The sequence below is a fragment of the Carlito syrichta genome, unplaced genomic scaffold, assembly GCF_000164805.1.
Source record: "Carlito syrichta isolate Samal-C Ts95f unplaced genomic scaffold, Tarsius_syrichta-2.0.1 Scaffold78725, whole genome shotgun sequence".
NCBI classification, from domain to species: domain Eukaryota; kingdom Metazoa; phylum Chordata; class Mammalia; order Primates; family Tarsiidae; genus Carlito; species Carlito syrichta.
Window position 1 is genome coordinate 22691 of NW_007022821.1, and position 12182 is coordinate 34872.

A 12182-nucleotide genomic window follows, 5' to 3' on the forward strand; every position below is an offset into this window, starting at 1 on the left:
AGTCATTTATACATTGTAGATATGAATCCTTCATTAGATCTATGTGATACAAAACCTACTCTTATTGGGTAGCTTCTCACTTTTAACTGGCTTTTGATGAAGTGCTTCAATATATATATATTTTTTTGAGTCGAGGTCTCACTCTGTTGGCATGGTCACAGCTCCCAGAGCCTTGACATCCTGGGCTTAAGCAATCCTCCTGACTCAGTCTCCCAAATAGCTGGGACTACAGGTGTGTACTACCACACCCAGCTTTTTTTTTTTTTTTTTTTATTCTTTTGTAGAGATGAGATCTCACTATGTTACCTAGGCTTGTCTTAAACTCCTGGCCTCAAGTGATCCTCTGGCCTTGGTCTCCCAAAGTGCTGGAATTACAGATGTGTGTCACTGAACCTGTCTAAAGTGCTTAAATTTTGACATAGTGTAATTTACTTTTATTCCTTTATACTGCTTTTTGTGTCCCATTTGAAAAATACATATCTTTCCTAAGGTCATATGAATATCCTCTATTTTTAAATAAATGTCTTTACTGTTTTACTTTTCACAATTAGATCTCAATCTGAAATTAGTTTGTGATGTTAAATGAGTCAAGATTATTTGTTCCATATAGATCTCCAATTAATCCAGCACCAGTTATTGAAAAGGTCATCATCTCTGCAGTGTCACCTTTTTAAAAAAATGGTTTGTTTCAGGGCTTTTGACCAACACATTTCTTTCTCACTTCGTTTTTTTAATAATCATGATATCTGGTATAAAATTCTTTTTTTTTTTTTTTTCTTTTGAGTTTTTTTCTTTCTCACTCCGTCACCCAGGCTGGAATGCAGTGGCATGCTCATGGCCACCCCAAGGTCGACCTGCTGGGCTCAGGCAATCCTTTTGCCTCAGCCTTCCAAGTAACCAGAACTACAGGTGTGCGCTATCATGCCCGGCCAATTTTTTGATTTATTGTAGAGATGAGGTCTCACCAAGTTGCCCAGGCTGCTTTTGAACCCATGGGCTCAGGCAATCCCCTCACCTCGGCCTCCCAAGGTGCTGGGATTACAGGCTTGAGCTACCACACCCAGCCTATTCTTTGCCTTCATATTTCCATATAAATCACATCCAGAATCAGACTGGGTGAGATTGTCACTGCCAATATAATTTCAGGGAACTGACATTATTTAACCAGTATTATCTGCAAATCATAAATATGGTATATCCTACCTGCTTATGTCTTTACTCTTTTTGGTTAGATATCTGATATTTTCAATGGTATAGCACATAGTAATATTTTAAAATTTATATTTGTTGTATGTACATAAAAATGAAGTTATTTTGTTCTGTTTTTGCTTTTTTTGAGTATTAAATGTGTATTTGGTGACCTTGCTAAATCAACTAATTCTAACAGTTTGATCCTTTGGAATTTTGTCCATAATCATACCACATAAAATGACATTTAAATGTTTTTTTCCCATCTTTAAGTCTTTTCTTTTTATTGCACTGATTAGAAATTTCACAACAATGCTGAGTAGAAGTGGCAGCAGTGGTTACTTTTGTCTGGTTTCCTGCTTATGGGAGAAAGTGTTCAATAATTCATCATTAAGTATGATATTTCTTGTGCATTTTTTAAGGATAATTTATTTAACAGGTTAAAGAAAATTCCCTTCTTTCCCATTATAAGCTTTATCATACACAAGTATTGAAATTAATCAAATGCTTCTTTTGCTTTAAATAAAGGATCATGGAATTTTCCCTTTTCTTTTTTCTGTTAATGTGGTAAATGGCACCAATTTAAAAAAACTAACTAACTACTGTTGCCTTCCTAGAGGAAACTCAAATTGGGCATGAAATATTATTCTTTTACTGTATCACTGAATTTGATTTTTGATTACTTTGCTCAGGCTTTTGCATCCATGTTCATAAGAATGACTGTCCTGTAATTTTATTTTATTTTGGTAAGAACTGTAAGGTTTTGGCATCAAGGTTGTGCCAGGCTTAAAAAAGCAATCTGATAAGTGCACCCTTTCCACAGTACCCTGAAAAAATTCATCTGAGACTGATATTATTTTTTCCTTAAATACCTAAAAAAAAAAATTATTCATTGTAACTATCTGGGCCTGGGTTTTTTATGGAATCCCTTCTCTATCCCCAATACACTTAAAAAAAAATTCCAATTCTGTAATAGAAAAATTTTATTTCTTCTTGGGTCAGGTTTAATAAATTCTATTTTCCAAAATGCTTCTCCATTGAACCTACATTGTCGAGTTTACTGACCCAAAGATGATCACAATACTCTCTTACTCTTAAGATCTATAGGTTCTGTAGTGATGTAGTGATGTCTCCTTTTAAATTCTTCACCACGGCAGTTTGTTTTTCGCCCTTTTTCTTGTTGTTACTAGAGGTTTACTATTTTACTCTTTTCAGAGATGTTTTGTACACTTTTATTGTATTGATTTTTTGCTCATATCTTTATTGTGTCCCACCTTCTATTTTATTTAGGTTTAATATGCTGTTCTACTTTCTTGAGATGAAAGCTTAGAGCCTTTTTCTTGTGCCTGTCACTATTACCACACCACAAAAATTATCTCAAAAATTTATAATAGTCTCTAATCCCCAATGGCATTTCATCTGTAAGCTATGACTTCAACTCTACCTGTATGTTGTAGAGCTTTTTATACTTCAAAATAGAATATAAAATGTCCCACCCTCTAAAAAATCTATTCTCCATTTTCTCACCTCAAACTATGATAAGGTTCATGACTAACTTAGTTTTGCCATCCATTGCTTGCTTCTTCTCTTTGTACTCTGTCTATCTCAATAATAATACACCAAAGATCCTCAAAAACTGGGCAGCCATCCTTGACTCTGATATCCATTCAATAATTAACTCATTTATCCTAATTCCTAAATATCTTCCAAATCCATGCTTCCTTCCTTATTATCATTACTACTATTCTTACTTAGGCCTCATCCTCTTTTCTCTGGACTTTACAAAAGGTTTGATTATTCTCATCATCACTAGTTTTTCCTTTCTCTAATCTATTTTTTATAGATATTTTCCTAAAGTATAAATTTGATGTCATTCTTCCTCTTAAATGTTAACTGATCCTATGGGATAAAAAAAATAAGCATTTCTTGTGTATTGCACACACAAAGCTGATCACGACATGGGGCTTATCTAATTATGTACTTTCCATTCAAAATGAAAACAATATAATTGAAAAAAATACCAGATAATTTGCACATCCCGTGTGTTGAGTCCCTCTCCCATCTCCATTTTTTAAACTGTAGTGCTCCCTCAATTTGAATGCATCTTTCAATTTTTACTGTCACCACCACTACACAACCACAATTGTATACTATTAAAAGCATTTTTTTTAAATGCAAAAGATAGTAGTATGCTTACCCAAAGTTTTTTTAGATATAATGTCATTATTCAATAAGTCCAAACTCATGCTTGTATTTATGTATTTAGTTTTATTTGGTATACACCACTATGACCTTATTGTAGTTGAAATTCATTACAGGATCCTTTTTTCCTTTTTGTGATTAGTCAACTCCACAAAGACAATAATACTGCTGTGGAAGACCAAAGGGGGGAAAACTGATATATTTATTTACAATTCCCTATATTGTAAACATTTAATCTATATATAGTGTTACTAACTTATAATGAGAGAGCTTTACATAGACAAGGAACTGATGCCCTGTATTTCTATTAATATTCAGCAACAGCATATTATAACAGAACATCAAATTTTCTTTTCCATTAGCATTGTTTTCTTTAAATAATTATCTAAACTTTCAAAAGAGCTAAATATATAAGTGCTATACAACTAAATCTACTTAAGCCAACATATTTGGCTTATAATTTCATTTTTAGAATAATTTAAAGTGCTATAAGCAACCTGGCAATCGACACTTTCTATAAGAACAAAACTACCTTTAAACATTAATTTACAAGATATACAATGTTTATCTGGAATAGCTGAAATTTCAGCACAAAGTCACTGTCACATGTATAACAGCAGGATTTTTTTTTTTTTTTTTTGCTTAACATAAAGCTCTGAAATTAACCGAAGAATTATTGCCACAATGGCTTATTATTGGTTTCCTACAAAAGAGGATAAGAACTACTAGTGTATTCTATCTTTTCTTCTTTGTTTTTTTGAGGTCACTTGACAGTAAGTTTGCATATTCAACAATTCTACTGAGTTACAATATTGTCTAACTATAATCACTGCCTTTTTATAAGAGCAAATGCTAATGGTAATTAATAGCACATACCACTCAAAGAAAATCACAAGGTTTTTTTTTTCCCCATTTGAACAGAATTAACCTATATTTTGAGTTGGTGTGCAACAAGGCTAAAACAATCAAACTATAAAACAGTATACCTGACACAATATGTTGAAGAAATATGCATCTGTTTCATAGTTTTTATACTTATGATAATGCCCTATTAAGCTACACATATGTAAATAGTATATTTTCTTGCTTAATATATTAAATCCAATAGAATCATTAAGTTCTCATTCTCCTTTGTCATTTGTAACTCTTTATCAGATAATTTAATGAGGAAAGCATGTACCCAAACCTGCAGATCAGATGTACTATGGTCTACTGCAACCAGAATTCCCCTCAAATTTCATTTTTATTAAAATGAAACTGAGAATACCTACAACATTATTAAAGAGAATGCTGTAGTGTGAATCAAAAGTAGAACTAAGTGGTCTATGATGTATGTATTATTTTGGCATGTTGTTTTTTTCTTCATAAGAATATGATGAGCAAGTCCAAATGTTATCGTGCCAACCTCACAGATCACCTGTGCCAACCTCACAGATACAGAAGTATCTACTTTTCATTTCCTCGATGCCCCAATTAGACTGCTCTGGTAAAAGAATCAATGTAGTTAAAAATAATAATAAACCAATATAGGTTCAACAAAAGAGCACCATCCTATTAGGAGACTGAGATAACATGAACTGAGAATGAGGTTTCAATATGACCAAAATGCTGCTCAAACTCTGACAAAACCCAAGCTGTTGTAGTACTACTACATGGGCCCAGGTCATGGTCTGAACCTGAAAACCTCTGGGACAGGAACATGATTTGAAAAATAAACTCCAATATTATAGCTGAAATAAATGATGATACACACTAATGTTTAAAGCACGAGTGACATGTTACACTGTATTGCTTCTTGAACTTTCCAAAGAATGCTTGTCCATGTCAGGTTTGGGCCATTATCCTGCTAAGACAGAGAACACTGTATTTATTCAAAAGCCCAGATTTCAATGTCTTGGATAAAGAAATCTTCCTTCTTAGAAAGCGTATGATTCCCAAACGTTTTACAAGAATGGCTTCTTCCATGGTAGAGATCTCCATCAAGCCAAAGGGCAAATTCTCCTCTGCAACACATAAAAACAATAATCTCATAATATTTATGTCCTAAATTGTAAAACAATTTAAGTGAGGCATTTCAATATCCAACAATCCTAAAATTGCTAATTTTTTTCAAAACCGTCCCTATTCCTTTCTACATTGACACAAGCTATTTTATTTTACTCATATCCCATTCTAAAATCACTTATAATATAGACCAAAAAATAGAATGAGTCTCTAAAATTAATTTTATACAGAAATAGTTTTTGAAACATGGCTATAAAAAAATATATATATGTATATATAATGGCTATAATATAACTTCTGACCTTTAAGGCTGCCAGTAGGAGTCACTTGGTATCACCGTGTTACCTGACTTGTATGGAAGAGGAACGATTTTTAACACTATCTTGGAACAAAATAAAGGAATGATATATCTATACTCTATAATTGAGTATATATTATACCTAGAGAATCCTAAAGTCTCCTCCACAAGACTCCTGGACTTGATAAATGAATTTGAAAAGTTTCAGGATATAAAATCAACACACACAAATCAGTAGTAGCACTGCTAAACATCAATAGTGACCAAGCTGAGAATCAAATCAAGAACTCAGTTCTATTTACAATAGCAGTCAAAAAGCTAAAATTCCTAGGAATATATTTAACCAAGGAGGTGAACGATCTCTACAAGGAGAACTATAAAACTCTGATGAAAGAAATTGCAGAGGACACAAATAAACAGAAAAACATCTCATTATCATGAATTGGAAGAATCAACATTGTTAAAATGGTCATACTGCCTAAAGTAATCTACAGATTCAACACAAATCCCTATCAAACTACCAACATCATTTTTCACAGAATTAGAATAGAAATCCTAAAACTAATAGAACCAAAAATAGCCAAAGCAATCCTAAGCAAAAAGAACAAAGCTAGAGACATCATATTATGTGCCTTCAAATTATATTACAAGACTGCAGTAACCAAAACAGTATGGTACAAGAGCAGAACATGGACCAATAGAACAGAACAGAGAATCCAGAAATAAACTCAAATACCTAAAACAAACTGATCTTTGACAAAGCAGACAAAAACACACACTGGGGAAAGGACACTTTATTCAACAAATGGTGCTGGGAAAATTGGATAGCTACATGAACAAAAAAGAAATTTGATCCCTATCACTCCCCATATACAAAAATTAACTTGTGATGGATTAAAGACTTAAATTTTCAGACTAGAAGCCATAAAAACCCTGGAAGAAAACCTAGGAAAAACTCTTCTGGATACTGACCTAGAAAAATAATGTATGGTTAAAAACCCAAAAGTGAATGCAACAAAAATGAAAATAAGTAAGACTTAATTAAACGAAAAAGCTCCTTCACAACAAAAGAAATAATCAACAGAGCAAACAGGCAACCTACAGAATGGGAGAAGATATTCACAAGCTATACATCTGACAAAGGACTAATATCCAGAATCTACAAAAAAACTCAAATAAATCAGCGAGAAAAAAGCAAATAACTACATTAAAAAGTGGGCAAACAACATAAACAGACATCTCTCAAAAAAAAAAAAAGATATACAAGTGGGCAATAAACATGGAAAAATGCTCACATTGTCAAGGAAATGCAAATCAAAACCACAAAGAAATAACATCTTATACAGGTCAGAATGGCCGTCATTAAAAAAATCTAAAAACAATAGCTGTTGGCCCAGATGTGGAGAAAAGGGAACACATATACTATTGGTGGGAGTGGAAAGTAGTGAAATCTCTATGGAAATCAGTATGGAGATTTCTCAGAGAACTAAAAGTAGATCTACCATTTGATCCAGCAATCCCAATACTAGGTATCTACCCAAAGGAACAGAGGTTGTTATATAACAAAGACACCTGTACCTGCATGTTCATCACAACACAAGTCACAATTTCAAAGACGTGGAATCAACCTAAATGCCCATGAACTGATTAGTGGATAATGAAATTGTGGTATATATTCACTATGGAATACTATTCAGCTATTAAAAACAATGAAATAATACCTTTTCAGAAACTGGGATAGAATTGGAGAACATCCTAAGTGAACTAACTTAGGAACAGAAAACCAAACACTCCATGTTCTCACCTATAAGTGGAAGCTAAACTAAGCATCCACAAAGACACAGACAATGGTATAATGGACACTGGAGACTTAGAAGGGGGAAGAGAAGAAGAAGTGGGGGAATGAAGACTTACCTATTAGGTACAATGTGAACAGGTAAGAGTGATGGATACACTTAAGCCAGACTGAAAACTATTTGTATCCCCCAAAGTCATTGAAATAAAGAAAAAAACAGGCCGGGCTCGGGGGCTCAGCCTGTAATCCCAGCACTTTGGGAGACTAAGGTGAGTGGATTGTCTGAGCCCATGGGCTCGAGACCAGCCCAGGCAACTTGGCAAGACTTCAGCTCTACAATCAGTCTACCAACCAACCAACCAATGAATAAATAAATAAGTATTAGCCAGGTATGGTAGCACATGCCCGTAGATCTGACTACTTGGAAGGCTGAGGCGGAAGGATCGCCTGAGCCCAGCAAGTTGACGCTGGGTGACCGTGAGCATGTCACTGCACTCCAGTGTGGGTGAGGGAATGAGACTTCAGTTCAAAAAAAAAAGACAGAAAGAAAAGAAAAAATAGCCTCAGATATAAGTTAACACATATTCATTATATATATGGTTTCTAAATATAGAGATGTATTTCTGTTTAAGCAGAGGATGGCTATGCTGACCATGTAGAATGGTTCCTGAAAGAGTTGGTACTTTACAACAAAACAGAATACTATGGTTATCAGTTATCAGTATGGTTACTCACAACAACCAGGTAAAAAGATCACCCAGTGCCATTCAGAAAAAGAACTAACATCACAGAAATTAATAAACTGTAATGGGATAAACAGTAATGAGGTTTTAAAGAACCTCCTCTACAAATGAAAACAGTACTTTGCTAAGATACAAGACGATTCTGAAAATTATGCCAGTCCAGAGTCTATGATATGGAAGCAGTGTAAATAAGGTTGATCCCCAAAATGCCTCACCAGCCCCTGAGAAGAAGTCATAATCTTTTATTGTTCAGATTGAAGTTGTTCGATTTATTTGTTCGATTTTAAATGTGCATTTATCACGCATCAGAAACTGACACTGGAAAACACAAAGCTAAATTAGAAACTGTATTTGAATGCAAAAGTTTACCGCCTTAGGATAGTAGATAATAGACTTGTAGAGTCTCTAATATATTTAATGGCATCAATATGCCTTTAAAGAAATATCTGAATCCATATGTCTTTAAGTGGGAGCTATCACAGTCAATCTAATAGAAAGGAGAATACAAAGCATCAAACTTCTTTGTACAATTCCTCCTTTTTGTTAAATATGAAAGGGTTTAAAAAAGGGCTTAGACATTTAGTTGTATTCTCAGATGACTAGATCTAAGAACTACCTCATAATTGACCTTCAATACTCTCATGAATGACATTAATTCTGTAATAAGACTTATTACTAAGTATAAGTGGGTTATTTCCAAAATACACTGAATTTTCTGAATCCCTGACTGAAAGCTTTAGAGATTTTGCCAATTCCTTAATAGCATATTAAAATTTTGGTTTGTATATTATTTTAACATGATGAGCTCCTTAGCATTTCATCATTTCTCTTCTTTTTTTTTTTTTTTTCAGTTGGAGTCTCACTCCGTCACCCAGGCTGGAGTGCAGTGGCACACTCAGAGCCACTCCAGCGTCGACCTGCTGGGCTCTGGTGATCCTTCTGCCTCAGCCTTCCAACTAGCCAGAACTACAGGCTACCACGCCCGACTAAATTTTGATTTATTGTAGTGAAGAGGTCTTGCCAAGTTGCCCAGGTTGGTCTTGAACCTTCAGGTTCTGGCAATCCACTCGCCGTGGCCTCCCAAAGTGCTGGGATTACAGGTTGAGCCACCAAGCCCAGCCTCATCAGCATTTCAAAGGGGTTTGTGACCATCCTAACATTTAAGCAAATGTATTCAAGGGTTATAGATCTGTCCCCGGTAAAACACACAGGAAGTATATTTTTATATGAGCAATGCTTTCAAAGATGATGCATATGACTTTCTGAGAATAAAAGTAGTATTCTAAATCTTTAATTAACATCATGTAATTCATACATCCTATAACACTGGAGGCTGAACTCTTTCTGTGCTGTCAGAAGGGACAGATGATGTTGGATGGAAGGAAATGAGTAAAGGTGGTTATCACTTGTTGAGTACCTACTATGTATACTAGAATTTGTACAGAGATTATATCTTTGTGAATTTCTTACAATCTCCATTAAAGGCAGGCTAATTTCTAAGATCTGTTAGGAAATTTGATAAAGGTTACACATAGTAGCATATGTGGAAGGTGGTATCTGAATCAGGTCTATTTGACTCCAGAGATATCACATCATGATTTTGCCTTTTGGGGGCCTTGTGCTTAAAATCTCTATAGCTTCTGTTTTCTGAACCTGTACTCTTCTTCAAAGACTGAAAACTCACCTTAATTTGTTACTAAGTGACCCAATGGTTAGTTTAGTTTTGTGGAATCATACCATACAATAGAAATCTAGGTACAGTAGCCATCGAATGGCATTGTTATTTTCAAAGATTCAGAAAACCCACAATAACTTTGAAATTACTACTACAATGATTTTAGAGACAGGGTCTTGCTCTGTTGTCTAGGCAGCGGCGTGATCATAGCTCACTGCAGCCTCAAACTGCTGGGCTCAAGAGATTCTTTCACCTCAGCCTCCCAAGTAGCTGCAACTACAGACACACACCACCATGCCTGGCTAAATAATTTTTTTTTCTTTTTTTGAGTTGGAGTCTCACTCTGTCACCCAGACTGGAGTGCAGTGGCCGCTCCCGGCTACTGCAGCCTCGACCTGCTGGGCTCCAGCAATCCTTCCGCCTCAGCCTTCCAAGTAGCTGGAACTACAGGTGCACGCTACCACGCCCAGCTCATTTTTGATTTATTGTAGAGATGAGGTCTCGTCAAGTTGCCCAGGCGGGTCTCGAACCCGTGGGCTCAGGCAATCCACTCACCTCAGCCTCCCAAAGGCACGGGATTATAGGCTGAGCCACTGAGTCTGGCTTTTTTTTTTCTTTTAAAGACAAGGTCTTACTACGTTGCCAAGGCAGGTCTCAAACTCCTGGCCTCAAGCGATCCTCCCACCCTGGACTCCCAAAGTGCTGGGATTATAGGCATGAGCTACTCTGTCTGGTCAACTGCTCAAAATTATATACCTCTTGTCTATGAGGCCTTCTTGGAGAGCTAACAGAATCACACTTAAGAGTATCATTTGGGGGAGGGCTGAATGACACCACTCCCATAAAAAGGTGCTGAGTCCAACTAAAAATAACAGAGAAAGGTATAATAACCATAATCATTTTTAATCACTGAAATCATCTCCTCCAAACACCTATTTATAGAGAAGTTGTAAGAAAATTTGTTGGAATCACCTGGGATGACGAGTATTCTTGAAGGCTAAAAAGATTCTGCATCTGAATAAATTATCATTATATATCCTCAGCTGAGGGATACAAATAATTTAACATATTTACTAGTCTGAAAATTATTTAGCATGCCTATGTTTAATACTTAAGGAAAGAAAGAAATATCAAAGAAAGAATTGATTCTTGCTAAGAACTATTTGAGAAGTCCAGACTGGGAGATAGCTGTACATGCTACCTCCAAATATTGTAAAGACTAAATGAGGTTGAGACACCAAAATAAAGCAAAGTTTCAGAGTATGCTTAGAATGCCAAAAAATCAAGTTATTGACTGATTCATAGTGTTAAAAACAAAACAAACAAACAAAAAAAACCCTGAGCCGGGCTCGGTGGCTCAGCCTGTAATCCCGTGCCTTTGGGAGACTGAGGTGAGTGGATTGCCTGAGCCCGCGGGTTTGAGACCCGCTTGGGCAGCGAGACCTCATCTCTACAATAAATCAAAAAATCAGTCAGGCGTGGTAGCGCATGCCTGTAATTCCGGCTACTTGGAAGTCTGAGGCGGAAGGATCGTCGGAGCCCAGCAGGCGAGGCTGTGGTGGCCGGGAGCGGCCACTGCACTCCAGTCTGGGCGACAGAGTGAGACTCCAACTCAAAAAAACCCCCAAAAAACAACAACAAAAAAAACCCCTGAAAACTTGAGGGATGATTAAAATTTTTGGCAGAAATCAATTTCCACGATTTTCTAAAATATCAATCCAAATGGTCTCCAGAATAGAATAACATTGAAACAAATGAACCCGTTCTACACACTGGGGAAATCATTTCATCATGGTTACTTGAAAATCTGAGATGTTCAAAGTACCTGGATATTTCCTTTTTAAACATCAAAGAGCCACTGTACTCTAAATAAAAAGATAGGTTTTAATCAAAAGTGAATCAACTAAACAACGTTTTTAAATGAAGAAACAAATACTCTACCAATAATTTCAAATACTACACCTGAGCACCTTCTTGCATATATATTATACTTTTTTATAATACACAAATTTGAATTTTAATTCAAAACTTTCTGAAGAGAATTGATTTTATAAATAAACCAAATACATTTTTAAAGTTTCTTTTAAAATCTCATGATGAAATGTTCATGAGACTTACCCTCCACCACCAAAAGCTAGTGAATCCATGTCTCCTTTGATGAAAAACATATTATCTCCTGTCCACTTAAAGACCTATATAAATGAAAAAAAGTTTTAAATATATAAATGAAAATGGTTTTCATACAGAATTAGTTCTCTAAATCACAAAAGAGTTCAC

General features: G+C 35.4%; 1 protein-coding gene across 6 annotated transcripts in view; it reads right to left on the bottom strand.

The window, feature by feature from the left end:
- Positions 1 to 3436: 3436 nt before the first annotated feature.
- The window catches only part of OXR1 (oxidation resistance 1), a 411904-nt gene continuing 403158 nt past the window's right edge, over positions 3437 to 12182 (bottom strand). For all 6 annotated transcript variants that reach the window (XM_008054364.1, XM_008054356.1, XM_021710493.1 and 3 more), the window contains 2 exons: positions 12024 to 12097; positions 3437 to 5393 (listed from right to left, as the gene is read on the bottom strand). In XM_008054364.1, coding sequence (XP_008052555.1) covers positions 5258 to 5393; positions 12024 to 12097 — 210 coding nt within the window. In that variant the 3' untranslated portion in view covers positions 3437 to 5257. The remainder of the gene's footprint in view (positions 5394 to 12023; positions 12098 to 12182) is intronic.